At 41.6% G+C, this 23,205-nt stretch overlaps 1 protein-coding gene across 1 annotated transcript; it reads right to left on the bottom strand.

The window, feature by feature from the left end:
• Window positions 1–7,897: 7,897 nt before the first annotated feature.
• Window positions 7,898–22,163, bottom strand: KIAA0408 (KIAA0408 ortholog). The gene is made up of 5 exons (XM_075924130.2): window positions 22,029–22,163; window positions 18,304–18,639; window positions 17,896–17,975; window positions 14,950–16,297; window positions 7,898–12,855 (listed from the first exon to the last, which is right to left on the bottom strand). Exons 1-5 carry the CDS (start codon window positions 22,161–22,163, stop codon window positions 12,682–12,684), a joined length of 2,073 nt encoding a protein of 690 aa, XP_075780245.2. The 3' UTR covers window positions 7,898–12,681.
• Between the last annotated feature and the right edge of the window lie 1,042 nt (window positions 22,164–23,205).

A 23,205-nucleotide genomic window follows, 5' to 3' on the forward strand; every position in this document is an offset into this window, starting at 1 on the left:
CACTTCAGATACCTTAAAAACAATGAGTCCTATGGCAGTAACAGCTTTATTTGGGCATAAGTGTTGGATGCAACATCTGTATTTGACAAAAGGGCTTTTTGCCCATGAAAGATTATGCCTAAATAAATCTGTTACTTTCTATGGTGCCACAGGACTCCTCATTGTTTTTGCAGATACAGACTAACATGACTACCCCTCTGAGACTTGGGATACCTTAAATATTTTCCCACTACCAGAACCTGAGTGGGGCAAATCTTATAAAAATGTTATTCATACACATTTGTTCAAAATAATTAATGTATTCTTTTCACCTTTGTTCATGTCCCTTTTGTGAATACTTCCTGCCAATATTCTAACAAACAAATTTACCAAGAGGAATATTCTCAGAAAGCTAATCTTAAGCATATGGGGCCTGATCCAAAACCTAGTGAAATACTGTATCCAGTTCTGGTGTCCCCAATTGAAGGAAGATATTAATAAATTAGAAAAGGTTTAGAGAAGAACCCCAAGAATGATTAAAGGATTAGTAAACATGCCTTATTGTGAGAGTCTCAGGGTACTTTACAAGAGATGGCTGAAGGGTGAATTGATTGCTGTCTATATGTACCCATATAGAGAACACATATTTAATAATTGGCTCCTTGCTCTAGCACAGAAAGGTATAAGGCAATCCAATGGCTGGAAGTTGAAGCTAGACAAATCCAGACTAGAAATAAGCTGTATATTTTTAATGGCAAGAGTAATTAACCAGTAGAACAATTTACCAAAGGTAACAGTACATTCTCCTTCGCTAACAATTCTTAAATCAAGGATGGATATTTTTTTCTAAAACAGCTACTCTAGGAATGATTTGGGGAAGTTCAATGGTTTGTGTTGTATGAGGACAGAGTAGATGGTCACAAGGGTCCCTTCTGCCCTTGGGATCAATTAAGCTATTAATGGAGGAAGGGATAGCTCAGTGGTTTGAGCATTGGCCTGCTAAATCCAGCGTTGTGAGCTCAATCCGTGAGAAGGCCATTTAGGGATCTGGGGCAAAAATCTGTCAGGGATGGTAATTGGGCCTGCTGAGAGGCAGGGGACTGGACTCAATGACCTTTCAAGGTCCTGTCCAGTTCTAGGACATAGGCATCTCCATTCATTTTTTTCTTTATTCCACTGGCTAAAATAAAAGATAAAATGGATGTGTATTTTCTAACTATTTAAGGTAACATCTAGTGAGGGTGGAGGGGGCCTCTGCTTGATCCTGCTCCCCCAAGCCCTGGGGCAGTAGTGAATATGTACCTGCCTTAGGTGCCCGGGGGAGGGGGTTTAAATGTGTCTGCAGCAGGGCAGGCTCCAGCTAGGAGTCCCTACTCCCCCAAGCTGAGACCCCATATCCCCAGCCCCCTCACACACTGCCCTGCTGGGACCCTGCATCCTCATCCCTTTCACCCCCTCCACTGAGACCCCACACTCCCACCCTTCTCACTCATACCCCCAAGCTGAGACCCTGCACCCCCAGCCTGCACACTCACTGCCCTGCCGAGACCCCCACATCCCTAGTCCCCTCACTCACCACCCAGCCAAGACTCCCACACCTCCAGCCTCCTCGCTCACCCCCCCAAGCCATGACCTCACACCCTCAACCTGCTCCTGCACCCTCTCCCCAGCTAGATACTCTGCCCTCAGCCTGTTCCTGCACCCTCCCCTTCTGGCCAGACACCCTGCCCTCAGCCTGCTCCTGCACCCTCCCCACAGCCAGACACCCTGCCCTCAGCCTGCTCCTGCACCCTCTCTCCTGGCCAGACACTTACCCCCAGAGAGAGGGGGTTAGTAGCATAGTAAGCAGGGGGCACAGCTCCCTAGTTCTTGTCATAATCAATATTTTTCTTTTTTTGCCAAGAATTAAAAGGCACATTAGAGGAAGAAATTAAAAAATAGTAGAGGTGAGGTTGAATTTTAACTTCTTCATTACAACAGAAAAGAAAAGAAAGACACTACCTTAAGTTATGTACACAGTGAGGGGAAATATTTCTTCATCCATCTCCTTTTCCAGGAAATGGGATCCTGGATCCAGTGGATTCTGCAAGGTAGTCTCCCAGGGTGCTGATTTATGGGGGCAACACTTTAGACTCCCTGAGTGCCAAGATCACATTTCAGTATAGATCCACCAGCCATTCCTGCCACACTGTGAACTTGGTGCAATGCTGGGAATTCAGTAGGAACTATGGTGTGGTTCCACTAATGCTCCTCAGTGCAATGCCTTTCCCTTTCAGCTCCCATCGAGGGTGAAATATTCATAACTCTGAAGCCTAACAATAACCATAGGAATGTTAACACTGTTAGCTGCTTCACTGGGGACCATTTTAGCAGAAACACCCAGAACATGGATGAAGGTTGGGCAGACTAGTGCAGTTTCTCTCTCATTCTGTTCTTACCATAGGTGTTTCTGCAGAAGTATGTTGTTTTAGGAGTTATGCTTTGCAGGTCAGGCTAGTGTGTGAAATGGTTCCAATGGACCCTAAACCCTATGAAATGCTTCAGGTTTCTTTACAAGAGCTAAGCCCTAAAATATTAATTAACAGACATCAGTTTTTTAAAATTTGCATTTCATAATCATATAACATTCAGTAGCAGTGGGAGAAACTTGGTAGTTTTGCTTGAGTTTTGAGTTGAGATATTGGGTGGGGTCAAAAATAAAACTAGAGACAAGTCTGAGCTAAGGTCCTGGATTTGAACACTCTGCTCCGTCCAAACATTACAGAAGTTGAGCTCTTAATGTGGATGTGAGCTTTTCAGTTGGTTCCTGTGTAGTAATGGGCTGAACCAACACTCTTCAACCAAGTGCCCTCAATTTGGAAAAGTTTAGATCTGGTTCCAAATCTTGCATTGTGATCCACCTCTCTTCACAATCAAACTCATGGTGGGAAAAAGGCTCAAACACACTCAAAATGGCATCAAAGAAATATTTTCCTGAAACCCTGTGAAGAAAAGCCACGAAGTCTCATGGTGTTCTTAATGGTGATATACTGAGGAATGTGTGTGTAAAGCAGAGTGAGGCAAGGCAAGTAAAGTTGCTAGCACCCCTGTGGTACAAACATGTACTGTGGATAGAGTGGTGTAGCCCCCAAAGGCTATGTCCACACCACCAGGTTATCTATTTCAAAATAATAACTCCCAAAATAACTATTTTGAAATAAGCTTATTCCTCTTCACAAGCAGGAGCTATTATTTTGAAATAACAGGCGTGGTAGTATGGATGCTCACCTGGTTATTTTGAAATAAGGGGAGTTACTTCAAAATAATTCCCCAGTGTAGACATTCCCAAAGAGGTCAGTGTGTTTCCTTTCACCAGCACTAAGGATCTGATCCAAAGCCCACTGAAGTTAATTAAATGAAACCCTTGACTTCAGTCAGGGCCGGCTTGAGTCATTCCTGCACCCTGGGCAGTGGGCGCGCGACACATGTGCGGCACCGCCCCAGGCGCACGGCATATGAGCGGCCCCACCCCCTGGCGTGCTGCGCACCTTACAGCTGGCATCAGGCGCCCCCCCATAGGTTGGCACCCCGGGCAGCTTCCCGGCTAGCTTCCCCCCTCCCCTTAATCCGGCCCTGACTTCAATGGCCTTTAGATCAGGCCCTACGTTCACTTTTTTCTTCTTCTTCTTTTTTTTTGGAAAACCAACTATAGCTTCCTATTAAGCGTTTGTGTCAGTTTTATTTTAGGATTCAATTGTTTTTGATTGTCGGTGTAAGCAAATATCATTAAGTGGACATATATTTATGACAAAGGGTGAGGCCAGCTTTGAGTACAATGTATAGTTTAGGAAAATGCTTCTGGAATACATTTGCCAGCCACCGTCTGTGGTTCGTGACAACATAGCTCAGCAGGTGTGGTGGGTGGGAAAGTAAGGCCTCAATCCAGCAACGAGAGTTGCATGAGCAGTCCCATCTCCCTGAATGGAGTCTGTGCAGAGCTCAGCACAGGTGTCCATCCACAGAGTAGCTCAGTGCAGGATCCTGACTTACAGTTTTTAGCACATTCATATCATGGAATCATTTTAAAGCTGGTCAAATAACAACCTGTTTAAAAACAATAGAGTTGCCCTCCTTCTCTTCTTGTTAACAGTCAAGCTGCTTGATCAATAGGAACACAGCTTCTTCTGTTCACATCCACGTTATGAAACCAATGAGGCAAGAGGTCAGTATGTTCAGGAAAGACAGCAATTTACCTTCTGTTGTGAAACAGCCATAATTGCCTTTGCCCTTCAGGTTCCATTGTATTTTCCTGGCATTTAGACTCTTTCACTCAGATGGCTGAGTGGTAATTCAAGCTACTCGGGCTCCACTGTGGGTCAAAACATTCTGACTTAAATTACAGTTCCCACACAACTGACTAAATGTAGAAATGGTAGGGGGAAGGGTGGAAAAAAATCAGTGTACGCGCATGCACACGTGTGTATGCTTGGCAGGAGGCAGCAGCACATTGGCTTACCAAACTATTTTTTCTCATATATCATGCACCATCAATAGGCTGCCTCCAGCATTACATCTCCAGGACTTACTAGAGTATGTCTCCTATGCAAACAGGACAGATTAGGCCAAATGAGATGTGCTAACACTGAATGGCATCTCTTGGAAAAGAGTATCTGGTTTTTAACCATTCATAGGACCAATGTAACTTTTTTTGAACCATGAGGCCGTTGTTATGAAGTGCATGGGAGTTCATATCCCACCCGGGGTTCTGTTTTGTAATGAGTCATGCTTGTGTATGCACACGTGCGCACCTCCTACACAGTCTTAAGCAGGGATTTAAGTATGGGACTTCAGCACCAAACACACCATTTCTACCACTTGAGCTAAAAAAGAAAATAGCAATCAGTGCCATTGCTGCTGCTGCTGACGACATTGGTGCAATTCTCATCACTGGCTATGCGTGACTGTGAAGTCCAAACCCTGATACGATTAAATTGGCCGCACTAAGGTCATGGGAAGTCCATATCTATGGGCACGTCTTGACTACATGGCTCTGTCGACGGAGCCATGTAGATTTGTTTACTCGGTAAAGGGAAATGAAGCGGCGATTTAAATAATCGCCACTTCATTTAAATTAAAATAGCTGCCGCGCTGTGCTGATCAGTGTTTGGTGGCTCAGCGCTCTAGACTGGACGTGCCGTGGTCGACATCAAAGGCATTTGTTGACCGTCCCGGTAAACCTCATCCCACGAGGCATACTGGAGAGGTCAACAAATGACTTTGATGTCAACCGCGGAGCATCCAGACTACAGCGCTGTGCCGCCAAACAGCTGATTGGTACAGCGCAGCAGCCATTTTAATTTAAATGAAGCGGCGATTATTTAAATCGCCGCTTCATTTCCCTTTGCCTACAACCCTAATGTACATGGCTCTGTCGACGGAGCCATGTAGTCTAGAGGTGCCCTATGAAATTAAACAATGCAGCTCTGTGACAACTTTCACATGCAACCTGGTGATTATTTCATTGACCTTGCTCACATCTGTTACATTTCATCAAGATCTCTGAGACTAATACAAGCCCACTGAGCACTGCCCCGAGGATGTCTCTGAGGTGCTTAAATGGACAAACCTTCTTTCTTTTGCCTGGGCTCAGCTCCCCATACAAGTCTGTTTTGGGAGAAGGCGTTCTCCCATCCCACAAAAATATTGATATTGCAGCATCGAGTGAGGCGAGACAGGCCAAAGAAGGTTCCACCAGTGATCTAGGAGGCAACTAAACTTTCTTTTGGAAAAGCAAAACAGAGGATGAAGTCAGAATCCATGGAGTTGGATTTGCAATTAGAATATCTTTCCTGAAACAACTTCCTGATCTCCCTGTTGGCCTGAATGAAAAGGTTATGAAACTTCAATTCCTCCTGAATCCTTTATGGCTTATCACTGTCATCAGTGCCTATGCAACCCATACTGATCAGCACAGAGAAACACAAGGAACAAGTCTACACTGACCTGGATTTCATCCTCATATCAACTCCTGCCTAGGATAAGCTCATCCTGCTGGAAGGCTTCAATGCTAGAGTTCGCAGAGACAGCAGTGACTGGAGAGGTGTGATAGGATGACACAGAGTGGGAAAGATGAATAAACTCCTCCTTTGGGTAAATGTGCAGAACAGTTTGCTCATCACGCTCTAGACAAAACTATGAACATAAAACCAAATGCATGCACCAATGGTCCAAACAATGGCACCTGATCCACAATGTCAGAATTACCAGAGCCAGGTGTGGCGCAGAAAGATGGGCAGACCACAGATTAGTAATCTCAGCACTCAATCTGCATATAGTCCCTTCACAGCGCAAGCGCCCCAAGATCAACAGAAGAGCGTTCAACACAGGAAAACTCAAACACATTGACTTTCAGGTGCAGTTTCAGTAGCCACTTGATGATGTCAAGCTTTTTTCATGCCCACCAATCTTGGCAACCCAACAGAAAAATGAAACCAGTTCAAAGACCCGATTACTGACACAGCTAAATTGGTGCTGGGGCCAAAGACAAGGGTACTTCAGGTTTGGTTCAATGAGAACAAGGGGGCATTTCCAAACTGCTAAGTGAGACATAGAATGATCTCATTTCCATCTCAAAGAAAGACAGGGTTAAGTACCTACAGAGCAAGGCCCAGCCTGAACTGAAGAGATGGCAGGATGACTGGTGCAAGGAAAGCTGCAGAAGTTCAGAATTACTCATACTGCTAATAACATGCACTAAAGCGAGCATGTTACAGTTACATCCTTGTCTTTTTACTCTCCTTTTCCCTAACAAATAGCAGAGAATTTAGTATCAGTACAAGCTGCAATGTACCCACAATATACTTATAAAAAATCAGTTAAAAATGTCTGTCACTCTGACAGATGCTACCATTGGAATGTGGTGATTTCCCCCAGATCTTGTTCTGTTACTTCAGCAAACCATTTAGTCTGCTGGTATCTTACTGGAAGTGCAGGACACACACACACACACACACTGGCTGAACTCCTTTTACAGACCATTCATCCAGGCCTGTGTAATGTTGCTATCATTTCAATTACATAATTGACTCTTATCACTCTAATTCTTACATGGGGTCAGACTGCACCAAGAAGGGGTTAGACACAAGTTAGAGATGGTGGGGACATATAGCACTTCTGGGCATAGGGCTGGAACTAGGGATGCTGGTGGTGGTGCTGCACCCATTGGGCTTGAAGTAGCAATATCAACCCAAATACATGTTTGCTTTTTGCTGTCATATCCCTATTAGGAATTAGGTACCTACACACCTTTGACCTGAGACTGTGTTATAGATTTCATAAATGTCCAAATCATGAGTGCTATATCATATCTGCTGGCAGATGGAATTTAGTATCTACAAACGAACAGGTGAAAAAATAATTACTGGAAATTTCAGAAGACACACCACAGGCAATACAATGGAATGGTTCCTTAGAAACAAGAACTTACAAATTTACTACAAGTGTAGCGTGTTGGTATTTGATTCTTCTGTTGCTTAACTTTGTTCATATTGTGGGTTCCGTTTGTACCTCTCAGGAAGTTCTAGTTAAGGATTTAAAACAATGTATTTAACTGGTTAACTGATTAAAGGGGCAGGCAGGAGGCGGAGGGCATATAAGCCTGGCTGGAGCGGCCCCCTCTGTCTGCCACTGGGTCAACTGGTTAAACATTCACATACCTAGTTCTAGTAAAATACTTTTCAGAGTAACATCATAGCAAGGCACTCTAAGTATGAAATCCCATATCCACATAGCTGCGGATGGAACAATGCACATTAGGAACATGTTCCTGCTAATGTGAATGTTTTTTTAATAGAAAAGAAAAAAAAGCAAGTTTTATATAGGTTATGATATTAGCAGATGATTAAGAAAATGCATTTCAAATGAGCCAAAACAATAAATTAAGATCTAATATATTTATGGATGGCAACGGTAATATCAACAAGCTTAAGAACAAGATGTGTTGGGGGAAAAAGTTTGAGTGCAGTACAAACAGAAAATCCTACAGCATGTCATATACATATGAATCATTGGCAAGGAACCACAAAGAAACCATACCTTTACTGGGAATCAAGAAGTGGTGCAAAGGGCAGATGCAAAAAGAATTTTTACTTTTCAGATTTAGCAGAGAAAAGTAAATGTCTTCTACCTTTCATTTTAAAGAGCAAGTACACAATCGAAGGGAATATTACAGATTACTTCAAGAAAGAATAATGATAGTATACTAGATAGAATTGTATATTGTAGACCCCAATGCCAAAGAAATTCGTTTCATAGCAACACTGCAAAAACTGCACACTTTTTGCATGCTAGGGAATTTATACTTGGTCCATAAATTAAAATTGAGATATTGCTGACCAGCCTGCTGGGATGCTATGGAACTTTATAAAAATAACATTGAAGCCATTTGGATACAAGATCCCTATTTACAGTTTCAGCAGAAACATATTCTTAAATAGACAATGGTGCATATACTGAACAGAATCAAAGGGCAGTAGAAAGTAACTGGTGTTCAGAAGAACACTGAAAAATTATCTTGCACAGATTGACAATATATTTTTATAATGGTCAATTCATCCCTTACTGGATGAGTAAAGATCAACATACTAATTCTATGGCTCACAGAGAACAAGAAAAGTATTGTCTTCATTTCTTTAGCGTCATTTAAAATGTATTCTTTATCAGAAGACTATAACTAATACAGCAAAGATAAAACATTACATAGAACTAGACAGTGAATGATAAGCTATAGGCGACAGTATTTATGAGCATTTCTTTGGAGATTTACCTTTTTTTTAATTCTTTTTCCCCTGCCCAAGGCCTCTGTATCAGGTCAAACAATCATTCTAACTAAGCTAAGTTGGTTGGAGTGGTGTGTGTCTCTCATTTTTGCAAGCTTGGTTTATATACGGGATTACACTGATTTAACCAAACTGGTTTACAAACTGATTTTATTAAAAACGAGTGGTCCTGTGGCACCTTAGAGACTTACTATATAGTCTAGTATAGTATAGTCTCTATATATATCATGAGCTTTCGTGGGCAAAACCCACTTCTTCAGATGAGCTTGAGTGGCTATTAAATTCATACAACTTATTAAGTTCATACAACTTTTATGTGTAGACAAGGCCTAAAGATCTGTTTCTGTGTGTGTTTTCTCTAGTAAAATTAAACTAAGGAAAAATTCTGACTCCATGCCCTTTTGTAATAGAGTCAAGACATACTCCCTTTGAGCATCAAAGAAGGGAGGCAACTGATTCATAGTGACATTCACGTACTTTCAGTACCTGGTAAGTGTATGGGTTGGCAGCTAGCTCCACTGTGCCTGAGGAGTTTCTATTTAAGGTACTCTTACCCTGTTGCCAGTTAGAGTTTTTCAAGACTCTCTACTGGATTTATGGTGAAGCCAAAGTAAAATATATTCCTGTTGTGAATCTAAGCCATATGGAGAATCTAACAGTGGTTCAGAGAATGAATAAAAAGAGTGTGCCTCTATACAGAGACTTCCATCAACACAGGAAAGCATAACATTCAACCTGTCATTTTCACAATAGGCTCACAAAATAGGTCAGATTGGGGGGAGAGAAAAAAAGTTATGTTCCAGTTTGAAGATACATGAATTCTTTGTTCTCGAGACTCTCTTCTCTCAGAAACTCCAACTTGGCTGCTCTTCTCAATCTGAGGGCATGTCTACACAGCAGCATTATTTCAGAAAATCTGAGGTTATTCTGAAATAAAGAGTGTGTCTACACCACAAACCATTATTTCAACACAATGGTGAGCAGGAGGACTTCTTACTCTGACTCCTGTAAGGGAAGTCAAAGGAAGAGTGTTCTTCCTTTGACCTCCTGCTGTGTAGATAGCACCAAAAGCTGAAATAAGCTATTTCCACTTCAGCTGTACAATTGACATGGCTGATGTTGAGTAGCTTAATTCGACTTTTGCCCTGCTGTGTAGATGTGCCCTTAGTTAACACTGGGAAAACCAGCTAGTATCCCTTCCTCCTACAGCAAGAGCATATATTGTATGGTAAGGATGACAGATAGAACTTAACCTGGGACCACTGGAAGTTAGTGCATGAGTCTCTACAGCTTGAGCTAAAAGCCAGCTAGCACTTCACTAAGGCTGTAGAGGAAACTCCTTCTCTCTCTCTGTAGGTGGTCTAAAAGCCACTACATGGGACAGTGAACCACGCCCAGTAGGTGTGTGAGTTACGTAATCTCTAATTCTACTCAAGACAGTTGCCAAAATGTGGTTATCACAGTGCTGGGAACTGGCTTGGACATGTTTACTGCTGCAAAGACAACTTTCTTTTTAAACAGCCTTAGGGGCATATTACGAAAATCAGTATATCCAGCTGGCTTCCTAGGGTATTTATAGTGCATAAATTACTGCAATCTCTAGATACTAAAATGTAAGGTGTATGCACTAGAGAGACTCACAAGATCATCACAAAATGGACTTGTCATTTACCTATGTAATGGCTTACCTCCATAACTTTGTGTTAATAAAGTTACATATGCCAGGGAATGTTGCAGGTTTTTATTCCTATGTTATTCAACAACCTAATGTAGATCAAAAGTAGGGGGAGAGGTGGAGTGGGGGTGAGGGTGGAACAAGGAGACTGTCCTGGGCCCCATATCTCTCTAGGGATGGGCCTTGCTGAGCTCAGCCCATGGTAGGGCACAACTAGGGGGATGGGACTGGCCACTAGAGCTGCCACATATGCAGCACACAGCTGCCTAGCACACCATGAAATGTGGGGCAATTTGGTGCCCTATTAAGTTGCATGTTTTACATATGATACTCCCAATTTCTGAAGAGCTACTGCGTCTGTTTCCTGGTCTGCAGCACCTCAAAACCATCCATAGGTGCTTTTTTTTTTTTATGGAGAAGGACAAGATCCTTGAAAGAAATGACAGGATACTTATTCTGCTTCTTCATATGATAAGAGTGAGGATAACAAATGACTCCTAGGATAAGCATGTCTAGTATCCTACAGTATCACATGTATCATCCACCAGGACAAAAGCCTCTCTGAAATCCTGAAAAGAGTATAAAGGAAAATATGCACATTAATGGGATCCTGGGATTCTTCTTGAAATAACCATAAACACGCTGTGTTTCTTGAGGGGAAAAAGAAAAAGGTGCAAGAGATAAGACTATTCTGATAGTAAAGAAACATCTGTTTGTTCCTTGTAAACTGAGCACATCGTTCAAGGAAAATTTTTATCACCACTACTACACTATATATCTGGCAACTTTATTATGATGAGTACAAAATTTCTGGAATGGAAAACACTGCCATTATGACAGTTGAACAAAAATGCTGAATAGTGTCAATATTTCACTGAAGCTATGAGAAGGGAATAAGCCACCCTACACACACAGCATTCTAACGGCCAATAATACACAGACGGATGAGGGTACAAACATACTTCTAATGCCATCAGTCTAGGATTTCTGGCACCACAACGATCAGATCTCCTTCACCTCTTGAGGCAATATTTATGTACTATAGGAAGCTATTGCCAGAATGCAAGTGAACTTCATAACAGACTGCCACTTATACCATTCATGGGAGCAGTAAGTGAGCTGTTGGCTTACACTCTATCAAGTCCAGTAGCAAAGAGTAAAAATACAGCATTTGGTAATCATAGCATTCCTTATTTTCCTGTTTTCATTTAAAGTAAACAGGTTAAATTCTTCCAATGTAGCTATAAATACAATGATTAAAGAAAACAAACCTGAAAGAACTGCCATGCTTACCATCCTTTTTTTTCCTCCACAAACTGTATATTACAATATAGCGGAAACTACTGAAGTTAATTCCCTACAATAGGTTATATTAAATGGCACGTATAAAGCATTTTAAGGCAGCGGAATGTTTTAGGAATATCTCTGGTGCTGAAAAAGGCTCTAATATAGTACTAATCATACAGTATTTTAATTCAGAAAAAATATGCCCAGCTATATTGACCCTAGCATCATAAGGGTTGAAAAACCAAACAAGTATGCCATCAAGCATGCCTGAGGAATCCACTGAGCTAGTCTGCTTCTGATACATATTGTGCAAGCCCTTGTCGCTGCAATTATAGTCAAAAAAGTGTATTCACTACACTTGTGAACCTATGTAAAAGATGTACAAAATATAAATGTAATCAGGACTTTATATTTTCAAAATTTTAAAATAAACATAAAGTATATATAGGCATATATGTTGTAATTTCAGTGTCAATGCTAACACAGAGTTTGTCTCTTCTAAATACAGACCAGTATACTTCCTATTCCAACACATGCACCTACAAACACATGATCATGCACACAGCTTTACTTTCTGCTATTTGCAGAAAAGTCAGAATATACAGAACTATACATTGTATCAACTCAAAATGGATTGGTAAACCAAGGAGGATGTTATTCAAAAGTAATTTGTGAACCATTAAAAAAAGACAGACACCAAAAGAAAATGGGGGGGGGGTATACTTATTTCATCAATAAAACCACTGAAGACTGCAATGACGATCTAAGATTTAAAATGCTTTGTCCAGTAAGGTAAGTGACAGGATTAATCTTGGACGCTATACAACAGTGTAGAACTGGTTGCTGTCACAATCACAGAACACACCATTATAAAGAGGTGCAGAATTTTCATATTGCACAACAGCATGAAACACGTCCTTGAGTTCAGACTACTGCCAACTCTGACTTCAGGGAGACAGAATAACGGTTTGCAGTCATTCTCACAGCAGGTGGTGCTGATGGTGATCTGGATGCCCATCTGGAAGGTAAGCGTCGATTTGCTGGTCGCGCTGGCCGGGAGAAGCCTTTCCCAGTTGAATATTTATCTGGCACTGGTATCTAAAATGCAAAGGAAACTACTTGCCTCAACAGGTTAAAATACAATCTTTCAAGGAATGCAAAGGCAAAGGAAGTGGTATACACTGGCCAACCTCAGAACAGGTGGCCTTGGGCTATTAAAAGGATCTGAGGATGTGTTTACATAGCAATGTGTAGAATGCAAAGGAACAGACATTTCTATATATAGAAATTCTTACATCATTTGTAGCATGAAATATGTAGACATGGATGCTAGATACAAGGGAGGTGACATTTTAACCCATATACAAACCGTAAATGTATTGATCCTGAAAGCATGTTTTCATTTTTGGAATTTCTGTGGATGAACTTTTATGCTGGTTCATACACATAACTCAACATACAACAATACACTGAAACATGATTCCATGGACCTTTCAGGTATCCTTTGATGTACCCTGTTGTTGCAGTCAAGGCTCATTATACAGGACTGTGCTTCCATTACTGTTAAGTGAAGATGTTTGCACTTCATAAATTGATAATAATGACTTATGACTATAGTGTCATAACTGCATGCAGAGCATCACAAACACATGAAAAACTACAGTCCAAATTCTGTTCTTTGTTTCAGTGGTGTACATACACAGTAATTGCCATAGATCTGATTCTTCTGTGCATTGGACTATGTGTGGTTCCTTATACCTTTGCAAAGCGAGTGCAGATGGGTTTAAAATGTTGTCATTCTGATTAGTTAATATTTTACACCCACTTTACATGGGCATAAATGGTGACACAAGGGGCAGGGCAGCAGAGAGTCAAGCCCACTGGCTGAGGAGTTACTCTTAATTTATGCCAATATACATAAAACCACACTCTGGCTAATTGTTTTGCTCCAAATATTCACTGATGAAAATTCATTTTCCTATCAGATTTGCACAGAGCAAAAAACTCCTGAAGCTTCTCTTTTTTTGTTTGCTTGTTTTCTGTTGCTATGGTGGAAGAAAGTTGTTTCTGCTGAAAATTATGCTATACACCATGGGCTTGGGAACCAAAGGTGCAGGGGTGCTGCAGCATCCCCAGGTTTTATGTGGGGTCCCAACTGGGGTCTTGGCTGCTGACTCCAAGCTCGAGGCCATGTTCCTGGCCCCACTTCTACCTTCAGCCTCAGCCCATTACCACTGTCCAGGTTCCCCACTTCCCCATAGCCATTGGTAGGACCAGTAACTTCAACCACATAGTTTTTAAAATACCTGTTTCCTTTTTTTTAGGCTTTGAGAAAAGGGCAGTATTTCTACACTTCGCCAGTAAAATAAGGCCAAATGTAAAGCATTGCAGCTGTGCCAGCCCCCTTCTTTCCTCTAGGCCAATTTTGGAAGTGATGCATGCTCTGGATTTGAAGAATGTAAGAATGCTCCATTACTGGAAACTTACCAAAACAGCAGCATGGTACCTTCAGAGGCCAAGTAGCAGGTATCACTCCAGAAATTGCTGTCTCAGCCACCATAGGTTGTGCCATGGAAAGGCTTTGTCAAGGTCATTGGGGTGGTGGGAATAGGCCAGATTCTGATGTTAGTTACAGCAGAGCAATTCTCAAATAACTACACTGAAGTTAAACTCTAGATTTATACCACTGTAAGGGTACATCTACACTGCACCCGTAGCTCGAAATAAGATACTCAATTTGAGCTACACAAATTGCATAGCTAATTCTCAATTAATTTCAAAATAGCTTATTTCAAAATTTGGCACTATCTACACAGCATTTATTTCTAAATAGATCACTGTTCCAAAAAGTCCCTTCCTCCTCATGGAATGAGGTTTACAGGGAAGTCAGAACAGCAAGCCCATTATACTTAGAAATAATGGGTGCGCTCAAAAGAGGCGGAATAGCTATTTCACAATAAAGAACACTGTAGTGTAGACGTAGCCTAACTGAGAATAGAATCTGGTCCCACAGCACTCCTCTATTACACTGATGTATCTCCATTAACTTTCATGGAATTCCTCCTGATTCACACAGGTGTAAGACCCAAAGCATCTAATATTACACTGACATACAAAATATCATTTTGGACTGTCCCATTTTAGTGGTTTGTTTTTGAAGTGGGGCATACAATTGATTTTTATAAATCTTACCTCTGGTAACTTCTGTTTCTCTTTGCCTTGTTTGACTTGCTGCCCAAGACGCCTGGCTGAATTCCTCTGAAACTCTTGCTTTCCTTGCTCTATCTGGAGCTTTTCTAAATAATGACTCAATGTCTCACAACTCCCATCTGTGAACTCAGTATCTGCCTGTACCCACTTATCTTTGCAGCATTTAGAATTATACAAAGAAGTCACTGTTGATTTTTCATAGTTTTTCAAAAGTTTTTCAACAACTCCATAGTTTGACCTTGAGTCAGCTGAACGCGGGCGACCAGATAAATTACTTGGTCTCCAATCATGCTCCTGAAGCATATGTCGGTAGCCAGTGGTGTTTAGAAGTCCATTTATTTGTTTTTGTTGCCCTGTTGTTCTAGCAGTTTTGCTCACATTGCATGTATCCTGTTCCTCTGCAGCAGAGAGTCTGGGGTTTGAAGCATAAGCTGTATTTACAGTTTCTGTTCTGTTAACCACACAGTCACACACAAAGCCATATTGTTTATGATCTTCAGCTGGTGTTTGACGTTTCTGATTTTCTTGCAAAGACTTGTTGCATTTATCTGTATGAAATAAAATTCTGTTAAATTCATCAATCTTTGCTGCCAAGATTTCATTTCCTTGGGTCTTCTTTGGGAGCACTGCAGGGTAACAGGTGTCATTACCATAACGCAGAACATTCTGAGATTTAGGGCAATGTCTCCTGTGCATATTCTCTGTTTGTGCCATATTTCCATCTGAACAGCTTTTCTGGGTAGACAATGGGGAGGATCCATTCTCAGAACCTTTTCCAAGCTTGCCTACATCACAAGACCAGGTATTGTGACAAAAACCAGTCACTATACTATGCTCAGAGACTCTCTCTTTTTTAGCTATAAGTACTGAATCAGTTACCACTGCCTCACATGCCCCTTCATTTGCATGTGCCTCTGGAGCATCACTCTGTTTTGCAAGAGAAGGATTAATACATTTCCTTCCATTCCTACCTTCCTGAGCCTTGCACTTGCTTTTGCTGCCTGAATCTTTTATGGGTACGTCAGAGACATGTACAGCAGCAGAAAGTGAGCTTGTCAGATGTCGAGAAGTGCTCCGTGGAGGAACTGGTGGAGCTTCTTTCTTTGACCAGGGCATGAAGTCTCTTCCTCTATCACCAGTAAGAGAGCTACAAGGCATATCTTTCAAACCCTTGTTAGCACTCATCAAGTTCTTCCTGTTCTTTTTTCCTTCTGTTTCAAAAGTGACAGAAGAAGTTTGTGGTTCATTGCTGGAGACACGGTTCATCTCAGGCATAATAACTGTGTTTTGGGTTTTTCTAAATTCTTCCAGAAAAGGAAGTGACTTCATTCTATACATAAAAGAAGAGGCATTTTTAGGTGTGAGCAATGGCGATGCTTCTCTTAAGAAATCATCTGGGGAAAAGGAAGGGATGGCTTAACCTGTAAACATGTGTCAGAGGGCAAGGGCACTGCCTGACCCCTAAGGGGAACAAGCAGTTAACCCCAGCACAAGTTCCCCCTCCCAGTACACGTACACCCAGAAGAAGGTCTTTAAGACTGGCTGTTTGAGGAAACTTTGGGAGCATTCCACTACTAGGTCCAGAGGGGAAAAGTTCTACCCTGTAATGGAAGAGTTTAAACAAACCTAGTCAAAAAGAATGTCCCCTCTGCTCCTCCTCTGCCCCCAAGGTCACCTCTCACAGGTTTTACTGTAGGAAGGAGGACAGGCCCTCAAGTTTTTACTAAGCTGAGTGAGAGTTTGCATGAGTATGGACTGAGTGAGGAGAGCCTGTGCATCCAGTCATTAGCCTGTGCAAATGTCTTAATATTCAAGGAGACAGCACTAACGTGTGATTTATGGTTCCATTCAATAACCACATTTTCTAGCACACATTCACAAACTGTACACCATCACCTTCCCAGATATAGATATGAAAGCAGTCATACACTGTGAAAGAGACTCTGGGCTGCCCATGAGTGCATACCCTGGGGGAAACGCCAAGGAGACCCTCTGTACAGTACTTCTTGAAGTACTCAGCAAGAGCCTGGCACAGTGTGCAAATCTACCTAGAAGACAATGGGTGTTAGCTGCCTAGAAAATGAGAGGATGAGGTCAGGTCTGTGCTCAGCCACGTTGGCTGAGCATTGAGAGGGGAAGACAATACATCTTCTCCATGGGTGCTGTCACTACTTTACCAGTGTGGTCGTCACAATAGCCCCAAGGAGAAATTCTGGCAAAATCAGCCAAAAAAATCTTCTCAGGACTCAGCTACCACGTGGCCTCATTGAGCACCTGCCAGACAGTCTGTAACACCAATGGCACAATCTAGCCCTTTGTGCATTTTATGTATATCCCTGTATCAAGAGCAGTGCCTAGCCATATTTCCCCATGAGGTCCAAGGGTATTATGTTTGTAGTGGATAGGATGCTGGTGTAGTGGAAAAATGATTTGTGACAGTTCTTTTCAGCAAGCAGCTTACTTCTCCCTGATGTGCCCAACCATCTCCTCTACTCTGGGGGATAGGACAGGGAGCCACTCATGCCCCTTTGCTCCCTGTAGGGAGTATCAGGTACAAATCCCCTGTAGTCCATCCAGCATCCATTGCTGAGATCTAGGTAACACTAATATGACACAGAGGGGTGACAAATCTTTTCTCGTCTACTCTGCTACTGTGTGGGGCAGGCACAATCTAGCCCTATGTAAATACAGATAACAATTTATATATTTTGGAGGCACACTGCGGTTTTTGCAACTAAAACTTGAGTGTGAAACATATTTTGGTTTTCATTGGGATTCCTTACACTGAGCACTGAGAAACTGAGCATTGGATCCTAGCCAGCTCCTCACCAGTTCAATTGCAAATCTCCCTTTAACTTGAATGGGCTCTAGAATAAGCCCAATGTTGCCTTTCCTGCTCTAACATAAATGGGACACATATGGTTTTACCTTTTGTGGTTGGGCTTCTTTCGAATTTCCTCTTGATAGCTGCATAACTCTTCACTAACTTTCGCCAGTTCTTTAAGAGCCTTTACAAACATAAATAATGTTACCTTAGCATGAACAATAGTCTCCAGAATTGTTTTACATCCACTGATGATTTACATGGGAGAGGCCTGTGCAGAAGGGAGTAGCACAGAACTGTCTCCAAGTTATGGACCAAGGTCAATTGCATGCTGCTAGTATATTTAACAGAAGTTTAGATACACAACAGCAACAAACTGAGAGAGAAAGGGAAACATTCCCTGGCTGAGAAACTGTTGCATCCTGGGACTCAGAAGATGTATATTTTGAGTAGAGAGAAGGATTTCATCATACTCCCCACTTTTGCCGAAAAACGGTTACTGTCATACTTACTGCATTGAGTTCGCCAGCATAACTGGTATCTTTCTTAGGAATTTTCAAGCTGAGATCTTCATATTCCTCGTGGTTGTCAAAGGCCAGTTTGTTCTGTAATAAAACATTGTTTTTCCTCAGAGTTCTTGTTTCTTTACATTCTTGTTCTGTTTTACTGAGCAAACTCTTTTCTCCCATCTTGTCATTTGGCAAATTGTGTTGACAGTTCAGTTCTGCTGTATCTCTCCGTTCTGAAGTAGGGGAATATACAGACTGCTGCAGCATCTTGCTTTGGATGGCTTTATTATCCCACATATTCATATTGCCTTCCCTCCTTAGTTTTACCTCCTGGTAAAGCTGAAAAGGCAATAAAACATTCTGTTTAATCCATGTGGTGTTATGAGTTTGTAGGATACAGAACCATGTTTATGTTCTGTTTCTAACTGTTACAAAGCTCCTAAGCATTTTTAGTAAAATCACTTATGGGCTGAAAGATTTTATATGTATTTTTAGCTAAGAGATGCTGAGGCCTACAGTGAAATGGCCAACGGACCATTCTATCGTCACAAGATATGAAGAAGGTTTATTAGAATTCACTAAATCTTTGTTATATTTTACTCTATGGCTTAGAGCTATGGTGTGGAGTTCCAGAAGAGCTCATAAGTTACACTCCTCTGAGCTGGGTCAGTAATTGAGTGGTAAGCAGCCAGGAAACACCAATGTGCTTCAGCAAATTCTGAAACTCTCTCTGAATCCATAAAGAATCACAAATCCAGAATGGCATTTGATGATAATGTGCTGGTGTCTTTTTGATGTACTATAAAACTAAGGTCCTGACATTAGTGGACATATAAGCTCCTCTGCTTGTAAAAGCCAGGCCTTGTTAAACCAGGTGTCCTGGCATATTCTAATTTGGGGAATTGCAGTACAAAGGCTTCCATTTACAGTCTCTTGAATGCAAGGACCCAAAGCTCCTTTCTAACATTAATTAATTCTCACAACAGCCATGTGATATAGATAAGCAAAATAGCCATCTCTGAATTAAAATACACCTTCTTTGGAACAGTGCAAAGCAAGTCTGTAAAACAAATTTAGGACAGATAGTAACAAAAATATATGCATCCTCTTGAAACTGCAATACGTGTAGGTAGAATGCAATTCCCTGAATTGGGAATTTGGCTACAACACTGAGGTTTGCACATTCCTATTTTAATCTGAAAAGAGAGGTGGACTTTTTAATGACCACAAGTGGACCTTACATCTCACTCAAAAACTATCAGGCCTAAATCTCCCATTAAGGCAAAGGGTGTGTGTGTGTGTGTGTGTGTGTGTGTGTGTGTATGTGTGTGTGTGTGTGTGTAAATTACAATTACATTCACTTTAAAGTCCCTTTACGATGCAGGAACCAAGTCAAAGCGCTTTAGTGTAATTGAGAATTAGGCCCATCATTTCCAATACCACAGAGCCAACTAACAAAACAGCAGACGATTATTATTTATAATAATAATCACTTATTATTTATAATAATAATCACTTATTATTTATAATAATAATCACTTATTATTTATATTACAGAAGAATATATAGGCCCTTTGGGCTCTGTGACAGGGTGCTTGCCCTGCACTGGCCGTTTAAGGGCAAAAACCCAGTCCTGAGTCAGGGCTGAGAGTGAAGCCCCAGCTGAGGCAGTTCTGGCTAATGAGAGTCCATCTGGGGGGCTATATAAAGAAGAGCTCCTTGAGGGAGAAGGTGGAAGCTCACTCTTGCTCTGGCTAAAGAGCAGGAGGGACCTGGCTGCCTGGGAAGCAGAAGGCTTCCTGGAGGTAGAGCAGTGCTGGGGAAGGAAGGCAGGGCTAGGAAAGCTCTGGCCAAGCAAGCCTCCAGGCTGCAAGGCCTGAAACTACTGGGGCTGCGAGGGGCAGCTATGGTAAGCAAAGGCAGCAGGTCCATACCCCCTTGCCAGTGCTGAGTGGCCATTACAGACTGCAGTTTGCCCCGAGCAAGGGCTAGATGAAGACTGACAGCAGGTCACTCAGACAAAGTGGGTATAAGGGAACTGAATGTTCCCTGGGAGAAGAACTGGGTGCCCCTTGCAGAGAGACTGGAGTGGGCACTGCCGGAGGGCAGTGTCCTGAAGAGGAAGCCGTGGTTAAAGAGTGACACGGGTCTGGACTAAAAGGAAGAGCGAGAACACAGGGAGAAACCAGCTAGAGAGAGGCTTTCATTGGGCCAGTGAGCTAATTCCCAGGACTGTCGGCGGGAGGTGCCATGGTGACAGGCTCACATGACTAATCACTGAAATGTAGTCACTTCTGTGGCAAAACAAGGCAACTAGCTAACAAACTGCAGTAACATCATCACATTTAAGGTAGGAAATGGAGAAGAATATCATATTCAAATCCAATAGAAATTAACAGTTGAAACACAGTAAGGCAGACATCATGGAATTACATTGCAGCCTAAGAGCAGCATATGTCTATGAGTCATTTGGCTCCATTTTATTATTTTCCTTTCATGTGAACAATTTCTTCCTTAAATTCCTAGTTGTTGCAGAAAGCAAGCGAGAATATTTTCATGAGTATATCAGAATAAATTTGTGCATTAGCAAGTGGCAGAAAATTTTGTTCAGATAACAACTTTGGTGTAAAAGAAGAAGAAATAAATTACTTACCCTGTCCTTGAAAGAAACTGATTTAGGATTAATAGCAAGTAAATGATTGTTAATAGGTGTAAATATTCTTTGTGTCTATCCTTGTTTATTGTAATCTTTTTTTTCCCTAATAAATGTTATCAATACATATAGCAGATCCTTGCAGGAATAAATCTCTCATTTCCTGTGCCCCTTATTCTTTGATTCATGGAATTCCCTTTGATGTTAATAAATAAAGTAGAGCATAATTTATCCCAGAGGACTTGCTTGTGCATTTCCTTACAGCCAGAGAGGCACATTTCATGCTTGTATTAGAATTGTGTTGATAAACGTGCATTCACCTAAGCCAGTGGTTCTCAAACAGAACTATTGGGAGTATGCAGAGGTATTCCAGGGGTACATCAGCTCATCTAGATATTTGCCTAGCTTTACAAGAGACTACCTAAAAAGCCCTAGCAAAGTCAGTATAAACTAAAATTTCATACAACTTGTTTATACTGCTGTATATATTATATACTGAAATGTAAGTACAATGTTATGTTATTTATATTCCAATTGATTTATTTTATAATTATATGGTTAAAAATGAGAAAGTAAACAATTTTTCAACAACAGCATGATTTGAATACTTTTTTTGTCTGATTTTGTAAGCAAATAGTTTTTCAGTGAGATGAAACTTGGGGTACACAAAACAAATCAGACTTCTGAGAGAGATGCAATAAACTGGAAAGGTTGAGAGCCACTGACCTAAGCTCCTCACAGACATAACTGCTTCTTTTTAAAATGCAAGTGTGATATACAGTGTGCCCAGAACTGACAATGGTATATTCTGCCAGCAACACTGCAGCAAATTTGAGCTAAGACCAATGCTTCAAAGTGACATCAAGTTCTTAATTTCTATCTATGGTTATAAAATGAACAGTATCTCAAATACACCCACAGCTCAGACTTTGCATCATGCCATTAAACAGTGGCAGACACTGAATGGGAAAATGGGTCTCAGAGAAAAAGTACGAGGTGTCCTGGGGCCACCAGATAAGACTTCAGAGAGAATGTTCATTTTTCTGTTGTTGTTTACATTCAAAATCCAAGGTACCTCTTCTATTTTCTTCTGCATGACCTTCCACTGACTTTCCCACTCCTTCCTTTCACTGTCAAATCTCTCCAGCAGCTCCATCTTTTCTTTATTCCAGTTCCTCTCAGTATTCTCCAGTTGTTTATGCAGGTCCATTGTTGCACTATGAGTATCACCTCAAAGGGGTTTCTGCTCCTCTTTCTTTTCCTGGAAGCTGGGATTGATTTTAGCAGAATGTTTTTCTCGTCCTTGATTCTAGCTTCGAGGGGGAAAAAAGCAAATACACACATTATTGTCAACTGTATCAAAGCTTACTCGCTTGCTGAGCCTGTATCAGAATTATAATTGTAAATATATACGTATCAATGGAAGTAGGAATGAACTGGAATACACAGAAGGAAAAGGAGTTCTAACCCCTCCTCTCTGCAACAAGGGACAACAAATTACACTTTGTTACAAATCTGGTAACAAATTTAGGCCCCTACCATGTTCATGATCCAGTTTGGTCAATTTCACAGTCATGGGATTTTTAAAATGTTCAATGCCGTGATTTCAGCTATTTAAATCTCACATTTCATGGTGTTATAAATATAGGGATCCTGACTGAAAAAGGAATTGTGGCAGGGAGGGTCACAAGGTTATTGCAGGGTGGTTGCGGTACAATTACTTCTGCGCTGCTGCTGGCTGCACTGCCTTCAGAGTTGGGCAGCTGGAGATTGGTGACTGCTGGCCAGGAGCTGAGGTCTGAAGGCAGAGTTGCCATTGGTAGCAGCACAGAAGTAAGGATGACGTGATATATGTATGTCTGTGTTGTTGCCAGCAGAGCTGGGCCCTCAATTAGCAGCCACCGTTGTCTGGCTCCCCACCTCTGAAGGCAGTGCAAAAATAAGAGTGGCAATACCATATTCTCTCTCCTCCCTCCCCCCCTCCCCCCCACCAAGTAATCCTACAACTCCTCTGCAACTCCCTTTGAGAAACACTGGTCTTCCCCATGAAATCTCTATAGTACAGGGTAAAAGCACACAAAGACCAAATTCATAGTCTGTGATGCATTCTTCATGACCGTGAATCTGGTAGGGCCCTATACATGCTGTTCCTAAATAGTACATAAAGAGGGAACAGTCATACAAATGGGTAATATTCACATTTGCTCTCCCTTAGCCAAAACAGAAGTGCTATAATAGCACATGATCCTGCA

Source organism: Pelodiscus sinensis, chromosome 3, assembly GCF_052426305.1.
Source record: "Pelodiscus sinensis isolate ZL-2025 chromosome 3, ASM5242630v1, whole genome shotgun sequence".
NCBI lineage: Eukaryota > Metazoa > Chordata > Testudines > Trionychidae > Pelodiscus > Pelodiscus sinensis.